At 42.6% G+C, this 21088-nt stretch overlaps 1 protein-coding gene across 1 annotated transcript; it reads right to left on the bottom strand.

Annotated features, from left to right (window-relative positions):
• Positions 1 to 690: 690 nt before the first annotated feature.
• Positions 691 to 7082, bottom strand: CCDC126 (coiled-coil domain containing 126). Its single transcript, XM_036453805.2, has 2 exons — positions 6681 to 7082; positions 691 to 2251 (listed from the first exon to the last, which is right to left on the bottom strand). Exons 1-2 carry the CDS (start codon positions 6916 to 6918, stop codon positions 2067 to 2069), a joined length of 423 nt encoding a protein of 140 aa, XP_036309698.1. The 5' UTR covers positions 6919 to 7082; the 3' UTR covers positions 691 to 2066.
• Between the last annotated feature and the right edge of the window lie 14006 nt (positions 7083 to 21088).

Here is a 21088-nt window from a genome sequence, read left to right as displayed (position 1 = left end):
AAATTAACTTGCTGCCGAGACCGGTTTGGCTCAATGGATAGAGCGTCGGCTTGGGGACTGAAGGGTCCCGGGTTCAATTCCGGTCAAGGGCATGTACCTTGGTTGCGGGAATATCCCCAGTAGGGGGTGTGCAAGAGGCGGCTGATCGATGACTCTCTCTCATCGATGTTTCTAACTCTCTATCTCTCTCCCTTCCTCTCTGTACAAAATCAATAAAAAAATATATTTTAAAAAAAAAGATTAACTTGCAATATAAATACTCAGGCATGACTTACAAAAACTTAATAAACTTCAACTTGAGGGTAAAAACCTAGGAAACTGCCTTCGGTCACGTCCTGACTTGTTCCTATGAGCCCTTGCACTGTCTCTCCTAAACTAAACAAGACAGCCATCCGCTTCCCTCTTCTGAAAAAGTTATCTCAAGTTGGTGGAACAAACCCAAATTTTCTAAGATTCCTTTTAATCATTAACCAGTTATTAAATGCACAATCACCAGTAAAGAAAAAAACTTATGACAACACTTTGTAAGTACAAATAATATAGTTTATTTAATCCCTGAAAACAAAAACAAAAACAAAAAAATGTCCACATCTAAAAAGAAAGACAGAACAATTATTCCTGACAATGGTATATAATTCACTTCTTCACACAGAGTACAAAGTTTGGAAAGCTCCCTTTCATAAAATTTTCTCATACTTATTTTAATAAAACATTTTAATTATTGCTACTATGTGTGGTAGCATATTGCAATAATGAACAATGTAATATCCAAAACTAAATTCAATATAGTCTAAATCTAGAAGCTAGCTGCACTTGGCAGTTATTATAGAGAATAAATACTATGAAATATAGGGCACCATATGGCAATTAAATCTTCTACAAGGGACATTTAAATAAAGGTGTCCTTTGCTCTATGCTGGGATTACCCAAGATTAGGATCTTCTGTGCTATATACATTAACTGTTTTCCTGAAAGAAGAGTCAATCTTCATAATTTATATTATATCTTAAACGTTTTTAATTATTTTAAGTGGTCATTACATAAAATGAACATCTAATGTCTCTATTATACAAATCCAAAATTTCATAAAGCAGGGTACTCTTATATAATGTTAACATTTTCCAAGTAATTTAACGTAGCACAAATACCTTCATACATCTATGCATCTGGCCCCAGACTCACGAATGTCTCCGTCTCCCTTCCCCTGCCAACATAAAGGCAAAATTATCCAAATACGGAAATAATATGCTTCCCTGACAGCACAGACACTCAATGGGTTAAACTGTTAATACTTATTTTTATCTCATCATAAAAATATCATTTGTTTTCAGAATACATGTAAGAAAATGTTACATATGAGATTTGCAATTACTATCTTAATGTTCTTTAATTGTCCCAATGTTAAGAATAGGTTACAGACAGTGGCTACTACCCATTTCAAGATTATTCTCATACAAATGTACTTTTAAAAATATACAATAATTAACCTTCAGTTATTCTGAAGGATAGTGCAAATGAACACATTCTTTGGGTCATGATTTCAAGACATTATTTTCAACATTATACTTCCTTGCTCTGCTCATCATCTGAGCAACAAAATATAGCACTGGAAATAAGCACACTTTTTAACAGTTATCAGTCTGAGATTACATATATTGAGAACAAATGACAGAATGATTCGATAACAATATTCTTCACTTGTCTGAAAAACGTTACATACTTAAATAAATATTTCCTAGAAAGGAAGCCGTGTCTTTCAGTGTGTTTATTTCAGCTTGACCTCAAACACAAAAGGTTTCCATAAGATCACCTATCTGCATACCACATCAACCATGTTACCAAATTCCCTTTAAAGGATATAGTTCAGCATTGAAGAGCCTTGCCTGAAAGCAAACTAATAACTTTTAAAACTTTATATACAGAGTAAGAGTTCCACGATTCTGGAATGTTCCTTGAAAACGCAGAGTATCTGAAAAGTATCACTCTAGCCTAGCCAGCAGTTTGAAAGCGTTTCTGTCCTCGGATCTAACCCATGGGATGCGGCAGCACAAGGTGATCTTTCACTGTTATCTAATGTTGCCGGATGCACTGATCCTTTTGTGCGTGGTGACTGGCACCAGGTTCCCACTAGTACCATTGGTAGTGTTGGTTGCTGAGCCGTTCACAACGATATAGTCAACTTTGTTCTCTAGTTTCACCAACCGCTGTAAAATGTCATCCAGAAGGACAGCAATTGTTCTTTTTAGATCCGCTAAGGGAGGGGGAATCAAAATAAAACATATTAAACATTAGCATTAATATTTGTGTTTTCATAGTTTGAGGGGAAAAGTGAGCAATTACTACGTCATCTGAAAGGAAATATACTAGAAAGAAAGCACTCAGACCACAAATAGAAAAGGCCTAATTATTGTAATCAATAGCATCAGAGCTTAAGGGAATTTCAGTTTTATAAATATGGGGGGAACTCTCGCTTTTCCAGTGCAATAAAACAGATTTAAAGAATGGTAAAAAAAAAAAAAAAAAAAAAAAAAAAAAAAAAAAAAATTTAATCCCACCCAGCCAGTGTGGCTCAATGGTTGAAGGTCGACCTGTGAATCAGGAGGTCACGGTTTGATTCCTGGTCAGGGCACATGCCCAGGTTGAAGGCTCAATCCTCAGTAATGGACACACAGGTGGCAGCCAACTGATGTTTCTTTCTCATCATTGATATTTCTCTCTCTCTCTCCCTCTTCCTTCCTCTCTGAAGTGAATAAAAACGTATGTTTTTGAAACACAGTTTATAAAATATCAGGTGTGGAGGGCCTCATTTTTGCATTTTTTTAAATAAATTTTTATTGTTCATATTATTACAAATGTTCCTTTCCCCCCCCTTCTCACCCCACCCTCTGCCCTTTCCCCACCCCCCATTGTCCTCATCCATAGGTGCACAGTTTATGTTCAGTCTCTTCCCACATCCCCCTCTCCCCTTTTCCCCAAGAATAAACAGTTCACTCCCCTTCCATACCTCTGATTCTATTATATTCAACAGTTAATATTGTTCCTCAGATTTTTTTTTTTTAGTTTCCTTGGTTTTTAGATTCACTTGTTGATAGTTACGTATTTGTTGTTCATAATTTTTATCTTTATTTACTTTCTCTTCTGAAAGAACCCCCTTCAGCAATTCATATAATTCTGGTTTGGTGGTGATGAACTCCTTTAGCTTTTTTTTATTACTGAAGCTCTTTATCTGACCTTCGAATCTGAGTGATAGCTTTGCTGGATAGATTATCTTTGGCTGTAGGTTCTTGCTATTCATCACCTTGAATATTTCTTGCCATTCCCGTCTGGCCTGCATGGTTTCTGTTGAGAAATCAGCTGACAATAGTATAGGTGCTCCTTTATAGGTAACTACCTTCTTTGCTCTTGCTTCTTTTAATATTCTCTCTTTGTCTTTTGCTCTTGGAATTTTAATAATGATGTGTCTCGGTGTGGTCCTCTTTGGATTCCTTTTGTTTGGAGTTCTGTGCGCTTCCTGGACTTGTAAGTCTAATTCTTTCACCAGGTGGGGAAAGTTTTCTGTCACTATTTCTTTCAGTATGTTTTCGATATCTTGCTCTCTCTCATCTTCTGGGACCCCCATAATTCTGACGTTGGTTCGCTTGAAGTTGTCCCAGAGGTTTCTTACATTATCTTCAACTTTCTAGATTCTCTGGCCTTCTTGCGTCTGCGGAGGAGTGTCTGCTGGCTCTTTATGTTCCAAATCTTTGACTTGATTCTTGCGATCTTCCATTCTGTTTTTAGGACTCCATAAAATATTTTTTATTTCAGACAATGTATTCTTTATTTCTTGTTGATCCCTTATTATTTCTAGTTGATCCCTTTTCATATCCTCATAGGTCTTGTTTATTTTATCGGCCTTTTCTAGGAGATTCTTGAACAACCTTATAAGTGTGGTTTTGAACTCTATATCCAGTCGCTTTTTGTCCTCCATTTCTTTCGTTTGTGATCTATTTGGTTTAGGCATTTTCGCAGGCAGCTTTCCTGATGGGGCTGGGTTTCAGGGTGGAGCCTACAGCTTTGGCTTCCGTCAGCCCCGCCCTATGCGACTCCTGAGACTCAGGGTCCTTCAGTACTTGTTGCGAGCGCCTCTGAGAGAAAGGTGCCCTCGATTTTCGCCTGCTGCCAAACTGTCTATGCTCTCCCCCAATGAGTCCGGTATTGGGGTTCAGTTCAGTTGGTAGTGGGATTGGAGGTGGCGTTCAGAGCAGTCTGGAGCCCCAGTCTCCTTCCCGTCAGGGCAATCCCGCGGCACAGCCGGCCGGCCCTTCTCTGCGCGCAGTGTGCGCGCCTCTGGGACCTCCTTTCGCTGCTTCCCCAGAGACCTGCCTTACAGCCCAGCTCCCTATGGATGAGCCTGGGTCCCCGGGGTCTGGCCTAGAATTGGGGTTCAGAGCAGTTGGAGCTGGGCCCAGCACAGTTGGAGCTTTTCTCTCCTTCCCGCTTGGGACCGCCAGCCAGGCTCTCGGCCTCCCTCCTCTCCGGCTCTGTCCACTCCGTGTGCGCCGCGTGTCTCCGTACCTTGGGCTTTTACAGCTCCTCCGCGCTTCCTTCTGGTTTTCTCCTTGCTTCTTATTGTAGAATTTCCAGTCAGTCGACTTTCCTGTAGTTCTGAGTAATGTCCATTTTGTATTTTAGTTGTATTTTGTTGAAATTGTTGTGTGCGGCTGCGGCTAGTTGCCTACCCGAGCAGCCATCTTGGATTATCCCATTTTTGCTTTTAAAACTGAGTTGTCATACAAAGCTGAGCAGCACAACATAGACAGCTCTACTTTTCAAAATATCAGTTATTCTGCTCAAGTAGAATGAATTTTGTTTTCAGGTATTTCTCGTTCCAGGAGAACTGCTTCTTCACTGTTGGACTAAGCAGAATGTAAAACAGTATAACCTGCATCTACATCTGCCACGAGTACACCAATCTCAATGCATGCCAACTCCTTCAACTCTGGTCACCTACATTTGATCCTCATCATCTCATAAAAACATCATCAAAGGGAGAAGAAAAAATGGAAATGCCTTTTAGGGCATTCCTAGATAAAGATGGTAAACAAAGGTATGTCACCTCTGATGACTCTGAATAAGCCACCAAAACAATGCAGGTTTTTTTCTTTTTCTTTTTTAAACCCAGGAGGCCAAACTTAACAAGAGGAGACAATAGCAACAAGATTCCAGAAGCTGAAAAGCAGATGAGCACTAACTGACTTAGCAGACCTGAAAACACTGGACCTTGAAAGAGGAAAAATACCAAGAAGCAATTTGATTTTCTCCTCTGAACCCCACCCTAAAAGGCCCAGGACCAACGACCAATAAAAACATGGGTAAAGAAGGAATTAAAACAGGACTAGCCCTAGCCGGTTTGGCACAGTATATAGAGCATCAGCCTGAGGACTCAAGAGTCCCAGGTTTGATTCCGGTCAAGGGCACAGGCCCGGGTTGTGGGCTTGGTCCCCAGTAGGGGGAATGCAGGAGGCGGCCAATCAATGATTCCCTCTCATCAATAAAAATATATATTTTTTTAAACAGGATTAGATGAACATTTATAAAGCAATTTGATTCCCACCACTCCAAAATTGCAAAAAAAAAAAAATTGCAAAGCCCTTCCCCATTGCAAAAAATCTCATGTATTTTCTGAGGCTAGTAAGCAGTTGGGGGCCTGGGGACCCCACTGAACACTGGGGGTGCAGTTTACACAGGAAGTGCTGTGACTGCCCCTTCTCCCGTCTCTTCCTCTCACTCAGGCCCAGAGCACCTGGGAGACCATACTCTTTCTCTAGGGTAGGGGTGTCGAACTCAATCAGAGAAGGGGCCAAAATCTAAAATCCAGTCTAAATCGCGGGCCGAATGGTTTACTGAACAGTCATAAACTGTCATTGTGATGGAAACGCAGCGGGGTGCAGTGATGACAGCGCGGTGCGGGCCACATTGCAAGGCCTGGCGGGACGGATTTGGCCCGAGGGCCTTGTGTTTGACACATGTGCTCTAGGGAATTTGACTAGGTCAAGAGGAAAGACCTAAATACGCTAAGATTCGGGATGCCCCAAAGAATACAATACATTGTATAATAAAAAATTAGCTGGGCTTTATCACGGATTCTTGGGAGGTGGCTCTAAACACTTGGAATTTCTGAGTGGAAAAGAGACCTTGTTACTCATAGTGGGCCTCTGTCTACACCTGAGAGTTTATATTAAGAAGATGTCTCGGGGCCCTCGCTGGTTTGATTTAGTAAATAGCGCACCAGCCTGCAGGATGAAGGTCCTGGGTTCAGTTCTGGCCAAGGGCATGTACCGGGCTGCGGGCTCGATCCCCAGTTGCAGGAGCAGTCAATCAATGAGTCTCTCTCATCATTGATGTTTCTCTCTCTCTCCCTTCTCCTCTGAAATCAATAAAAATACGTATTTAAAAAGAATTAGACATAATACTACAAAATAACAATTATTAAAGTGATGGATATATGAATATCATTATTTCTTTTTCAGTACAATTGAATTTTTCATAATAAAAAGCGAAGAAAACATTATTTGTAAAGTCCTATGCACTGAGTAGAGTTAGACTTCCATGACTATCTTTGTTTCTTTTTCTATGACTATCTTTAAATAAGGATAGGTTCAAGAGGAGAAAACTAGAAATAGTCCACGTTAACTTACCATATCCTGCCATTGAAGCGCCATTCTCAACATCCATTGTGTTCTTATTTTCCTCTGCTAGAGCTTTAACGTATCTTTTGCTTAAATCTAGTATTTGTTCACGTAACTTGACACTGCTTTGATGTCTTGGTTGTTGAAAAGTATAGTGCAGTAACATCAATCCCCAAATGAATCCAAAGACAAGCAACAGTAAACTCAATTTCTGGGACATATTTTTTCTGGAGATTGAAAAAATCATTTCTCCTGAAGCAAACAGCCTAAGCTGAAAAGTGGTAACTAGAGGCAAGCCACCAATCAAGATTTCCGAAGGGAAAAAAAATTCCCTCCTCCTCCTCCTCTGCTAATATGGCATATTCTTCATCTTCAACAAGATGGCCTCCAGCTCTCAATTTCCCCTGTAAAACTGAGAAGAAAAAAGGCCATTAGTCATAACCTGTATCAGTAACAGAATAAACAATGACATATTTAAGACGACTTTCTATAAATAGTTTTGATTTGGAACTATGTCATCTTCTTTGCCTACTTTCTCCACCACTCAGATCTTTATCAGTTTCCTTTACATAGCTCTTCAAAAATTTAAAACAGAAATGTCGATTCATTGAAAGTATCTCTTTAAAATACCATCATAATTATAAAATTCTTTGAATGACTTCTTGTCATTTATAGCTAAAATTATGAATGTAAGATTTATAGGAGCTTTCAGTCTATTCATAACAGGTCACCAATCTAAATGTCCAAAAACTATTTCTGCTCCTCTTTAAAAAAAAAAAAAAAAAAAAAAAAAGTAGATGCCAAATTTAAAGTTAGAAATGAGGAAAAATAAAACACTGGAAAATCAAAATACCTGTCTGACTTAAAAAACAACTACAATATAAGTAAGTGTGCCAATATTTGAAAATGTCACTAGAAGATATTACTAACGGCAATTAGAGAATCTTAAGAAGCATTAATCCTAAGAGTAAATATAAGTCATAATAAATGAATTCTGCAATGTACAATAGCAGGATACAAAATTAACGCCTAGAAATATATGGCATTTTTATACACCACTTACAATCCCTTTTACCATTGCACCAAAAAAATTAAGATACCTAGGAATAACCTTAACTAAGGAGGTAAAAGACCTCTACTGGAAAAACTACAGGACACTGAAAAAAAGAGATAGAGGAAGATATAAACAGATGGAAGAACATACCATGTTCATGGATTGGTAGAATCAGCATCATTAAAATGTCCATACTACCCAAAGCAATCTATAGATTTAATGTACTCCCCATTAAAATATCATCAGCATATTTCACAGACCTAAAATGAACTTTCCAAAAATTCATCTGTAATAAAAAAAAAAAAAAGACCCCAAATAGCTGCAGCAATCCTGAGAAAGAACAAAGTAGGTGGGATCTCAATACCAGATTTCAAGCTATACTACAAAGCCACTGGTCTCAAACTGCCTGATACTGGCACAAGAACAGACATATAGATCAATGGGATAGAAAAGAGAACCCAGGAATCGAACCAAATCACTATGCTCAATTAATATTTGACTAAGGATGCAAGAGCATACAATGGAGTCAAGACAGTCTCTTCAATAAATGTTGTTGGGAAAACTGCACAGATACATGAAAAAAAAAAATTAAACTAGACCACCAACTTACACCATACACAAAAATAAACTCAAAATGGATGAAGGTCTTAGACATTGGACAGGAAACCATTAAAATCTTGGAGGAATCCATAGGCAGAGAAATCTCAGACATATGCCGAAGCAATTTCTTCACCGATACAGCTCCTAGGGCAATGGAAACTAAAGAGAAAATAAACAAATGGGACATCAAAATTAAAAGCTTCTGCACAGCAAAAGAAACCATCAACAAAACAATAAGAAAGCCCCCTGCATGGGAGAACATATTTACCAATGTTATCTCCGATAAGGGCTTAATCTCCAACATTTACAGGGAACTCATACAACTTAACAAAAGGAAAATAATCCAATTTAAAAATAGGCAACGAACCAAAACCGGTTTGGCTCAGTGGATAGAGCATTGGCCTGCAGACTGAAAGGTCCCAGGTTCGATTCCGGTCAAGGGCATGTACCTTGGTTGCGGGCATATCCCCAGTAGGGGGTGTGCAAGAGGCAGCTGATGAATGATTCTCTCTCATCAATGTTTCTAACTCTCTATCCCTCTCCCTCTATGTAAAAAAAATCAATAAAATATAAAAAATATATTTAAAAAAATAAAAATAAAATAAAAATGGGCAATGAACCTAAATAGACACCTTTCGAAAGAGGGCATACAAAAGACCAAGAGATATATGAAAACATGCACAAACTCACTATCAAAATGACAATGAAGTACCATCTCACACCTGTCAGAATGGGTATCATCAACAAATCAACAAATGACAAGTGCTGGTGAGGATGTAGAGAAAAAGGAACCCTCGCGTACTGCTGATGGGAATGCAGACTGGTGCAGCCATTATGGAGAACAGTATGGAGTTTCCTCAAAAAACTAAAAATGAAACTCCCATTTGTCCCAGTAATCCCACTTCTAGGATTATATCCCAAGAAACTAGAAACACCAATCAGAAAGGATATAGTTACCCCTATATTCATAGCAGCACAATTTACCATAACTAAGATTTGGAAACAGCCTAAGTGCCCAACAGCAGATGAGTGGATTAAAAAACTGTGTACATCTACACAATGGAATACTATGCTCCTGTAAAAAGAAAGGAACTCCTACCATTTGCAACAGCATGGATGGACCTGGAGGGCATTATGCTAAGCGAAGTCAGTCAGTCAGAGAAAGATAAATATCACATGATCTCACTCAGTTGTGGAATATAGTGAACAACATAAACTGATGGACAAAAACAGTTCCAGAGTCAGAGAAGCATCAATCAGACCATAAAACCTCAGAGGGAAGACAGGGGAGGGTTGGGGAAAGGGGGAAAGATCAACCAAAGGACTTGTCTGCACACATATAAGCCTAATCAATGGACACTAGGGGGGTGAGGGCATGAGCAGGTGAATAGAGAGATAATGGGGGGGAAAGGACACATATGTAATAACTTAATAAAAATGTTTAAAAAGAAAATAATAAGTTCTAAGCTTATACATCTAAATTTAACACTTGCCAGACATAATGACAATTGTTAAAACAGGTTAATTTTTTTTTAATATTTTCAAATTTACAATTCTAAATTTTAAATGATGCAGGTATGTATTTTTATAATTTAAAGAAAAAAAGAAAAGGTTATACTTCAATTTTTTAAAAGAGAAGAGAAAGGTGGTGATAATTACGGCATCTACAGCAGCGGTTCTCAACCTGTGGGTCGGCCTGTGGAATAAAGTTATTGAGCATTTTTTATTTAATGTTGAGAACCGCTATAAGGTCGCCTAAGACCATCAGAAAACACAGATATTTCATTAGGATTCCTAACAGCAGCAAAATTACAGTTATGAAGAAGCAACGAAAATAACTTTACGGTTGGGGTCACCATGACATGAGGAGCTGTATTAAAAGGTCGCGGCATTAGGAAGGTTGAGAACCGCTGCAACCCATGTTCATCCTCTAACTCTCACGGCACATCACTTCATACGAACTGACTTCACACATGGTGCCATCCAATCGCATGTGAGCCCCGTCTCCTAAGTCTCAGGTCCCTGAAGGGTAGCATGCCCTACACTGCTGCCACAACCCCACCGAGCCTGGTGAGCACTCAGCAGGGACGCCTTATAGTTAGTTCCCTTGGAGCACGTCCCGGACTAACCCACCTCCTCCCGAGCAGCGCTATAACCTCCTGCAAAGCTTTTTGGGTGGGAAGGTGCAGCGGAGACAGAGATTTTGAGATAAAACTAAAGTGTTTTCAATCATCCATTTCTAGGCTGGAAGAATCTAAGAAGAAATCTAATCCAATCCCCTCATATTTCAAATGAAGAAACTAACGCCCAGAAATGTTAAGTGTCTTGACTAAAATAACAGTTTGTGGAAAAAACTGTACCGGTCCAGACCGCAGGTCCTAATTCACTATTAGGTTTTTCTCTTTACCACGCTACCTCCCTTGCCTCCACTGAATGAGGAGTAACATTAAGTGAAGCTTGTTATTTTTTGCTTTAAAAGAATATAACCAGAAGCCCTAACCAGTTTGGCTCAATGGATAGCATATCGGCCTGAGGACTCAAGGGTCCCAGGTTCGATTCCGGTCAAAGGCATGTACATTGGTTGCGGGCACGTCCCCGGTAGGGGGCGTGCAGGAGGCAGCTGGTCGATGTTTCTCTCTCATCGATGTTTCTGGCTCTCTGTCCCTCTCCCTTCCTCTCTGTGAAAAAAAATCAATAAAATATTTTTTTAAAGTATGAAAGAACTTAATTTATTCATTCATTTTGCTCACTTGTTCACTCACAACATTTATTTAAAGCGCCTACTATGTGGCAGAAACTGGAGATGTAAAGGTGAAACGAAGTAAGACAGGATCCTGTGCTTCTGGAGAATATGCTTTGGTAGCAGTAGGACAATAAGCAAGCAAACACAGAAACAAACTAACTCCAGCCTGTAAATCGCTGTGGAGAAAACAAGCAGGACAGTGTGAGGACGGGTGTGGAGTCCAGAGGAGGTGTAAGGTCCAGGAAGACCAGACAGAGTCTGAGCTGAGAAAGGAGAGGAAGCACAAAGTCTGGTTCCAGGTACCTTTCAACTAAAACCTTTAGATTCTTTTCTGACCAGAATCTCGGGAGCAGACAGTAAATCTCTCACTCTCACCCTCCTCGGCACAAATCAATGAGAAGGAGAGGGATCCCAATGCCCAGCATGGACTGGCCTGGTTTGCAGAAACCATCCAAAGTGAACAGAAGAAAGCCACAAGCAAGAAAAGCTTTGCGGCCCCTTTCTTAGGAGAATGACAGCTGCTGTTTGGTAATATACAGGAACAATAATGATTCAATATGGTGATCTTTACACAGAAAAATGTAATCTTATTGGTGTTTTCTAACATGAAAGGGGCAGTGGCTAGATGGGGTGTGGAATAAAGTCTAGGTAGCAATCCACTCTCATGTTAATTGATCATTGTTATTAAGCAGTTTTAATTGAATGTTTTCAAACTCTACAATATTCCTTGTTAAAGAACACAAACGTATCAAAAACAAAGAACCTGGGGAAATTATTTTCCTTATTTTTATATTTATTCCTGGACTTAATGTCCCCACTCCAATTTGCAAAACCTTTGGAGATCTGTAAAGCTCCAAAGATCTGGTTTAAGTTTTATTGTGTCACTTGCCAAACAGCAAACAGCAAACAACTAGATATTTAAGCAAATTGTCAATGGCTTCTCCCTAGCCAGGACAAATACATTAATCTAACGCTATTACTAAGGACAATAAAGACAGATAGTCGGTGAATATTTAAATTAGAACACTCATAAACATAATGAGATGCACAAAGAAAACTGACTACCCAACATCAAACAAAAGGGGGAAATGAGGCTCCAAACCAGGGGTCTTCAAACTTCTCTCATTATGAGAATCACCTGGTGGAGGTGTTAAAACACAGATTCCTGATAGCACTTCTTATAGTTGGGATCCGGGAATCTGTGTTTTAACAACTCCACCAGGTGATTTTCATAATGAGAGAAGTTTGAAGACCCCTGCTCCAAACTTTCAACCAGGACTCCAATGTTTTCAAAAACAAGAAACAAAATCAACTTAATAGTTTGCAACTGGGCACTTGTTTAAAAAAGAAGCCGAAACCGGTTTGGCTCAGCGGTAGAGCGTCTGTCTTCGGACTGAGGAGTCCCGGGTTCGATTCCGGCCAGGGGCAAGTGCATTGGTTGCGGGCGCATCCCCGGTGGGGGGTGTGCAAAAGGCTGCTGGTCGATGTTTCTCTCTCATCGTCGTTTCTAGCTCTCTGTCTCTCTCCCTTCCTCTCTGTAAAAATCAATAAAATATATATTTTAAAAAAAAAAACAAGATAAAATAGAAACCATCAGAGTAGACTGTGCCCACTACAGACTTCATTTTGCAAAACTTTTCTTTCTGTTTACATATAAATACATATGTTTATTTATATATATATATATTTTTTTTTCATACACAAGTACACACATGCACACACAGAGCTATACATCTGTGGAGTCTTGACATAAAGACTCATGTTATGGGCTGTAGTCAAAAAATTTAAAAACACTGCATTTCACGCTACCTGTCCCGAAATACCTCCTTGTAGTTTTATGTAAACAGTGCAATAGCAACATAAAAAACATTAGTAGATGTCTAATCCTATTTTTTAAATCTCTCCTTTAAATCCTATTTCTGCATTTCTTTGGCAATCTGCTTCATGAACCAGCATGGCCACAGCTAAAGCAACTCCCTTCAGCAATAATATCAGCAACTAGCAAGCAGAGACCTCTCACTCCGGCAAAGGTACTACCCTGCAAGAATCGCTATTAGTCTCCTAAGAAATGTACAGCCAGAGAAGCAGGCATTTCTTACAGAAAGGAGACAGCGTGTTCACCAGAGCTCAGGGGTCCAGAGAGTTCTCTCCGAAAAAGACTCAGAAACAAGTTCCCCACAGATTTGATCTTGGAATGCAATTTCAGGGGAAAGGCATTTCTAAACCTTAAATTACTGAAATTCTTGCTCTACGTAATACTGCCTAAGGTTAATGGGGGGGGGGGGGGGGCAGTAAAGGTTGAACACAGGACACAGTCATTCACTCCTAATTAGCTGTAAGATTAAAAATGTGAACTGCCTTGAGAAAAGCTACCCTAAAACTCCAGCTGAGATACAGAAATATCATATCTAAAGATATTAGATGATTTTTATTTTGTTTTTTGCTAATCCTCACCCGAGGATATTTTCCCATTGATTTTTAGGGGAGGTGGAAGAGAGAGGGAAAAACAGAGAGAAACACGTTGATTCGTTGTCTCCTGCACGCTCCCCAACCAGGGCCTGGCCAGGGAGGAGCCTGCAACCAAGATACACGCCCTTGACCAGAATCGAACCCGGGACCCTTTTGTCCACAGGCCAAATGCTCTATCCACCGGGCCAAACCCTAGGGCTAAAGATATTAGGTCATTTTTAGATGGCATGTTTGGGAGAGGGGAGAGAAGACGGTAACACTGAATAGTGAAAAGATAGAAAAACCTGGGTAAAGTGAGTCAGAGTTAAGAATAGAACAGGTTAAGGCAAAAGGACAACGACTCAGTCACTATGCCGGCGTAAAATTTTAATCCAAAATAGATGGTGCAGCACTGGGTCTTTCCATCACAGGGTCTGACCAGCCCACAGCCTCAGCCAGTCATGTTCTGTGCCATGTGGCCCCGCGGCCCCCTCCACAGGGGACCAGACTAGCTCTGTGCACCTTTGCCTGAGGCCTCGGACAAAGAGAGGCCCCTCAGAAAACCAGAATGCTGATTTGAGAGCAGGAGCAAAAGGGGAAAGAATTCAGAAAAGAAGGAACAATGAAGTTGGGCTCGGGGACGGACAACCAGAGCTGTATACAAAGAAGCAGGCATAGCAGGTAAACTGAGGCATGAGTGAAAGAAAAGAGGTAGAGGAGGAAGAGAGCTAAGCACGGCAGCCATGCAGAGGGAGCACATGCGGCTCAGCAAGGAGAGTCCGGTGGTGGCAGCTTCCTGGACCTTTCACCCGTACTGCCTTCCTCCCTGTGGAAGTGCACCCCTGAGACACAAATAAAGGACTAAAGAGGTCTGCATCCTTTCCTCCCCCACGTGAGAAAGAATGTCTAAAATCCCTTCTCGTTCCAAGTCCGAGCTGGGAGAGTCCTTGGAACCAGGCCAGCGCACCATTTCAGAGAGGAGCCGAGGCCCACGGCGGACCCGAAGGTCACACAGACCGTGACGGCGGCGCTGGCCCAGACCAAGGACTCCCCTCCTTTGGCCGTCACCTCTGCCCACACTTTCCTAGTAACACCGACAAGGAAACGTGTTCTTTTGTTTTCAAGACGAGTATTTTTGCCATGTTTTTAAATGAATCGGGAAATCTTTATGTGCATACGCCATCTCCCACCGTTTAAGTTCTCCACTTGCATACCCTCTGGCTCTCCGTTATCTTTATGAAATATAGCCGTTAGATGTCTCCTCTTCTACTGAAAAAAATAGCTTAAATACGTCTGTCACTAAAGACGCTGCACGGAATATTCATCAGGCCGCACTACAACTGTACATTCAAACAGAGCACCACTCAGGACGAATTTTACCTACTACACCGTAGTGTTCAAACCCAAAATAGTACAAAACACACATTTTAAGTGAAACAAAATCTTTCAACAAGGGACCATAAAGATTTCTTTGAAGAAAAACTCATCACCAATACCAGTAAAATTCAGGAGAAGACAGTGCAAGTACAACTCAAACGAAAGAGGGGCTAATGTGAAATATTTCAAGCCATTTTCCTTCAAAACGTATTATTACACGGAATCAATTGGCCTGAGAACAAAAAACTGCAACTTGGAAGCACAAATCCCAAAGGGAGGAAGTGACAAGCCGGTGAGAAAGAACAGAAAGAAGTAAAAAGAAGTGGGTACTGAGGAGGGGTTTCCCTCAGGACTGCAGATGCTTACTCTGCCAAACACCTAAGCTGCTCTAAGGATCCCACAAAGGACAAAGCAGGGAGGGGGGTGAGGAGTCCTTGTACGTAAGTCCAGAGCTGATCCACAGAAAAGCAGAGTCATCAGTTTCCTAAGAACAGCCTCAGCCATCCTAAAACAGCAGGTTTTTTAAAATTCTTTGCTTAGGTTTAAGGTGCACAGACATAAAGTGAAGAACGCTGCAGTGGCCGAAACCAGTGTGGCTCAGTGGACAGAGCGCCGGCCTGCGGACTGAAGGGTCCCGGGTTCGATTCCGGTCAAGGGCATGTACCTTGGTTGCGGGCACATTCCCAGTGAGGGGTGTGCAGGAAGCAGCTGATCAATGTTTCTAACCCTCTCTCTCTCTCCCTTCCTCTCTATAAAAAAATCCATAAAAAATATATTTTTTAAAAATTATTAAAAAAAGAACACTAGAGTGATAGTGATTTTAAAAAAAAAACACACAAAATTCACAAATCCAGAAGCTACTTCGGAGTAGCTAATGAAAGTATCCTAATCAAAAGATTTATTTTTTGTTAAATAAAGAGTTAGTGGCATTGTTAAGTACACGACTTCTTATCCTAATAACTCACAGGTGTGCAGTTTATTGCCATTTGAATGATGAGAAAACTCCGGCCTCAGGATTGGAACCCAGGCAGGCTGAGCCACACATCTGAGAGTAGTTTCAGTTCCTCCTTACCTCCCACCCAGGAGTTGAGTTTTGAAAAGGAAGCTAAAAAGAGGCATTTGAGCCCTACCTGGTTTTGCTCAGTGGATAGAGCCTGGGCCCTTGGACGGAAGGGTCCTGGGTTCAATTCTGGTCAAGGGCAAGTACCTTGGTTGCAGGCTGCCCAGACTCATGTGCTGGAGGCAACCAATAGCTGTGAAACACATTGATGTTCCTCTCTGCCTCTCCCCCTCCTTCCACTCTCTCTAAAAAATAAATGGGAAAATATCCTTAGGTGAGGAGTAACAAAACAATAAAAATTATTTGTGACAGTTTAAGGGGGTGGGAGGGGGGAGCTTGACTTTACCTCTCAGAGTTGTGGAAGCAAAAGGGGCCACACACTAAACCTGGGCGGCTCGGCGGAAGCCTGCATGGTGAGCCTTACAAACTCAGCGACCTGAAGGAACCCCGAAGGATGGTCTGAAATTGAAACTTCTTAACTAAAAGCAAGGGTAATCCTGTCCTAGGCTGCTATCTTCCTGGACCAAGGTCAATCTTTCCCTGAACTGAGCCTGTCTGGGGTCTTTTTGCATCTTCTGCAATACCTTTGGAATGTCATGGTAATTTCCTTTTTTTCCCAGACCCCCCTGGGCACAGTCACCGCATCAGAGTGCAGACCCCAGAAGCCTTCATTGTCAGTTATCTGTTGGTTGGTTCACCTATCCCATACCAACAATATAAAAGTACGTGTGTACCCATTTTACCTTTTTCCCCAACCTCAGAGTTCCCCGCTTTGCTTTCTCCCGTCTCCCTCATCTATCACCAGTGGAGTTCGTGTCACCCCCTCAGGTTTTACCCTTTGCCTCTGATGTGTAAAAATAAGTGGCAAAGCTCCAACTGGTTTGGCGCAGTGGATAGAGTGTTGGCCTGCGTCACTCAAGGGTCCCAGGTTCGATTCCGGTCAGGGGCATGCACCTTGGTTGCGGGCACATCCCCAGCAGGAGGCAGCTGATCATTGTTTCTCGCTCATTGATGTTTCTAGCTCTCTATCCCTCTTCCTTCCTCTCTTGTGAAAAATCAATTTAAAAAATATATTTTTTTTAAATAAGTGGCAAAACTGCCATTGCCCTGGGAATTTCATCAATCTGTTGAGATGCTGCTCCCCGACAATGAACCTCAGTGGGGCTCAAATAAACTAAAAAACTTCTTACAGATCTGAACGTTCCTCCCCTGTAGCAGCACAGAGCCGAGCTGTCAAACAGGGACAGAGGCGAGCGCGGCCGCTCCGCCCGCCCCGCCGCGGCGGCCCCGGGGCCGCGCTCGGTCCTCGTCCCCCCGCGCTCCGCCTCGGACGCCGGCGGCCGGGGGGCGGCGGGGGGCGGCGGCCGCCGGAGGGGCTCCGGGGCCGCGCCGGCCGGGACGCCTCCGCCCGGCTTCCCTCCGCCCCGTCCCCACCGCCTTGCCTGCGGGCTTCTGGCCGCCGCCGCCGCCGCCGCCGCCGCCGGGCTCCGATCGGAGGCGTCAGCCGCGCCCCGCGCCGGGAAGCCGGGAAGCCGCCTCAGGGCCGGGATGAAGGAAGGACGCGGGACCGGGAATCCGCGACGGGGCTGCTTTCCAGCTCCTGGAGATCCCGCTCCGCGGGTCCCCGCACTCCGCTTCCGCTCCGCCTCCCGGGCGCTTCCCCCCGCCGCTTCGGAGCCGGCGGCCGCGGCGCGCGCGGCATTGTGGGGGTTGTAGTCCCAGCGAGCAGACGAGGCGGCACGTGCCCCGAGCCCTCAGGCTCCGGCCGCGGGTCAGGGCGACGCCGTTGCGTGGCAACCGGAGGGCGGGCCGGCCCGCTCCTTCTTCCGGATTGGAGGGAGGTTTGCGGAGGCGTCCGCTGCCTCTCTCCCTCTCTCCCTCTCTCCCTCTCTCCCTCTCTCCCTCTCTCCCTCTCTCTCCCTCTCTCCCTCTCTCTCCCTCTCTCCCTCTCTCCCTCTCTCCCTCTCTCCTCTCCTCCCTCTCTCTCCCTCTCTCCCTCTCTCCCTCTCTCCCTCCCTCCCTTCTTCCCCCCCTCCCTCCCTCCCTCTCTCTCTCTCTCCCTCCCTCCCTCCCTCCCTCCCCCTCCCTCCCTTCTTCCCCCCTCTCTCTCCCTCCCTCCCTCCCCCCCTCCCCTCCCTCCCTCCCCCTCCCCTCCCTCCCCCCTCCTCCCTCCCTCCCCCCCTCCCCTCCCTCCCTCCCCCTCCCCTCCCTCCCCTCCCCTCCCTCCCTCCCCCCCCTCCCCTCCCTCCCTCCCTCCCCTCCCTCCCTCCCCCCCTCCCCTCCCTCCCTCCCTCCCTCCCTCCCCCTCCCCCTCCCTCCCTCCCCCTCCCCCCCTCTCTCTCTCCCCCCTCCCTCCCTCCCTCCCCCTCCCTCCCTCCCTCCCTCCCCCTCCCTCCCCCTCCCTCCCTCCCTCCCTCTCTCTCTCTCTCTCTCTCTCTCCAGACTCTGGAGTGTGGGCTTCTTTTACTCCTCACCCTGGAGCAGGGAACCAACATTTCCAAAAGCTGTTGGTTTGGGGCAAAAGGACTTTGTAGGGATTAAAAGTGACCTGCAGCCGGGCGGCCTGGCTCAGTGGTTGAGCATCATCCACCTGGGAGCCTGACCCGGTTGGGCGCTCCATCCCCAGTGTGGGGCGTGCAGGAGGCAGCCCATCAATGATTCCCTTCATCATTGATGTTTCTCTCCCTCCCCCTTCCTCTGAAATAATTTTTTTTAAGTGAGCTACATATGTTGTCCCTGAATGTCCTTAGCCGGTGGAGTAAGGCAAGAAAAGTAAAAGGTTTGCTAGGAAGAAACAAAACTGTTATTCTTCACAGGTGGTAAAATTATGTGTGGAGCAAACCCTAAAGAATCTACAAATGAATCGTTAAAATTAATAAATTTAACAGGGTTAATAAATCTTATTTGTTTTGTTTTTTGTTCTGTTTTGTTGTGAATCTTCATCCGAGGCTATTCTTTCCATTGCTTTTTAGAGAGAGTAGAAGGTAGAAAGAGAGATAGAAAAAGAGAAAAAGCAAAGTGTGAGGGAGACACATCATTTGGTTGCTGCACGTCTGGAGTCTGCAACCCAACCGCTGAGCCAAACCGACTAGGACTAACTATGATTTGTCTAAAAATCAATATTTCACCCAGCCAGCGCGGATGAACGTCGACCTAGAATCAGTAGGTCATAATTCAATTCCCAGTCTGGGCATATGCCGGGTTGTAGACTCATCCCCAATATGGCGCCTGCAGGAGGCAGCCAATCAGTGATTTTTCTCTCATCACTGATGTTTCTATCTCTCTCTCCCTCTCCCTTCCTGAAGATTCACAACAAAACAGAACAAAAAACAAAACAAATAAGATTTATTAACCCTGTTAAATTTATTAATTTTAACGATTCATTTGTAGATTCTTTAGGGTTTGCCCCACACATAATTTTACCACCTGTGAAGAATAACAGTTTTGTTTCTTCCTAGCAAACCTTTTACTTTTCTTGCCTTACTCCACCGGCTAAGGACATTCAGGGACAACATATGTAGCTCACTTAAAGAATAAATAAATAAAAATAAAAAGATGCCACGTACAATAGCTTAAAACAAATATCAAATACCTAGGAATAAAGCAAAGAAATGCAAAACCTTTATGAAGAAAACATTTTTTGACACATTGAAGAAGACCTGAACAAATAAGACATAATAGGTTCACAGATTCGAAAACATCAATACTTAGAGATGTCAACTCTTCCCAAATTTACCTGTAAATCCAGTGCAATCTCAATAGGTTTGTGTGTGCGTGACAAAAATATTTAACAAATTAATTTAAAATTTTATGAAAGAGCAAACACAATCATTAATAAGAAAGATTAGTGAAAGAGAAGGAAGACAGATATCAAGCTTTATTATAGAACCCTAATAATTAAGGCAGTGTGTTAGTGGTTCAAAAATAGACAAATATACCAATGGAAACGAATAAAGAGTCCAGAAGATCTCACCCATACTTGGGAATGTGATTTATGTTGCCATGGTGATGATGCAGAGAAATGTCTAAAGAATGGGTTTCAGTAATTGGTACTAAGACAAATAGATTCCCATCTGGAAGAAAAAAATTAAAATGAGTTTTTTAAATTACACACAAAAATAAATTCCAGGTGGGTAATACTCATAATTTTTTTGTTGTTGTTAATCCTCTCCTGACAATATTTTTCCATTGATTTATAGAGAGAGTGAAAAGGAGGGTCAGAGAGACAGAGAAAAAGAGAGATCAATGTGAGAGAGACACATCAATTTGTTGCCTCCCACACACACACCAACTAAACCTGAGGATCAAGCTTGCAATGAAGATAGGTGCCCTTGACTAGCAGGGACCCTTCAGTCTGCAGGCTGACTTCTATCCAGTGAACCAAACCAGCTAAGGCAATACTCATAAATTTGAAAGGCAAAACAATAAAGCTTAGAAGATACAATTGCAGCATATGTTCATGACCTCAAGAGTAGGGGATAGACTTTAAAAACTAATCCAAAAAGCACTATATAATAGAAGAAATGATAAATATGACTGCATTAATGTTTAAGAGTTACTTTGATCAAATGACACTATTAAAAGAGATAAAAACAAGCCTCAGAGTTAAATAAAAAAATTTACAGCATTATTGCTGTACACCTTAAACTTACACATACAGAGCTTTATGTCAATTATCTCTCAATAAACCTGAAAAAAATGTATTGCATATATAACTAAGAATATATAAAGAACCACAAACATAAGGAAAATATTTGAACAGGCACATCACTGAGGAAGAAATCCAAATAACCAGTAAACATTAAAAAATATCAACCTCATATGAAAACAGGTAAATTAAAATGATAGTAAGGCAATATTATGCAACCAACAGATTGGCTAAAATGAAAAAGACTCACAATTACAAGTGTTGACCCAAGAGCGGAGCAATGGGAATTTTCACCTTTCTGTAGCAGTTTGAAGATTATTTGGCTTTATATACTAATTAGAGGCCCGGCTGGGCTTTGTGTACCAATAGGGTCCCTCAGCCTGGCCTGCACCCTCTCGTAATCCAGGACCCTTTAGGGGATGTCAGATTGCTGGTTTCGGCCTGATCCCTGCAATCCGGCCAACACCAGCAGTCCCACATCCCCCGA

Source organism: Pipistrellus kuhlii, unplaced genomic scaffold (genome assembly GCF_014108245.1).
Source record: "Pipistrellus kuhlii isolate mPipKuh1 unplaced genomic scaffold, mPipKuh1.p scaffold_m20_p_26, whole genome shotgun sequence".
NCBI classification, from domain to species: Eukaryota; Metazoa; Chordata; class Mammalia; order Chiroptera; family Vespertilionidae; genus Pipistrellus; species Pipistrellus kuhlii.
The sequence above is the reverse complement of the archived record's forward strand: the minus strand, read 5'-3'. Positions and strand labels throughout refer to the sequence as shown.

What these genes read in the sequence shown, in the direction of transcription:
- CCDC126 (XM_036453805.2), bottom strand. Translation starts at nt 6,918, where the DNA reads ATGATTTTTTCAATCTCCAGAAAAAATATGTCCCAGAAATTGAGTTTA. An exon ending in CGCTTCAATGGCAGGATATG is followed by an intron (nt 2,252 to 6,680) that starts GTAAGTTAACGT and finishes CCCCTCCCTTAG; the next exon opens with CGGATCTAAAAAGAACAATT.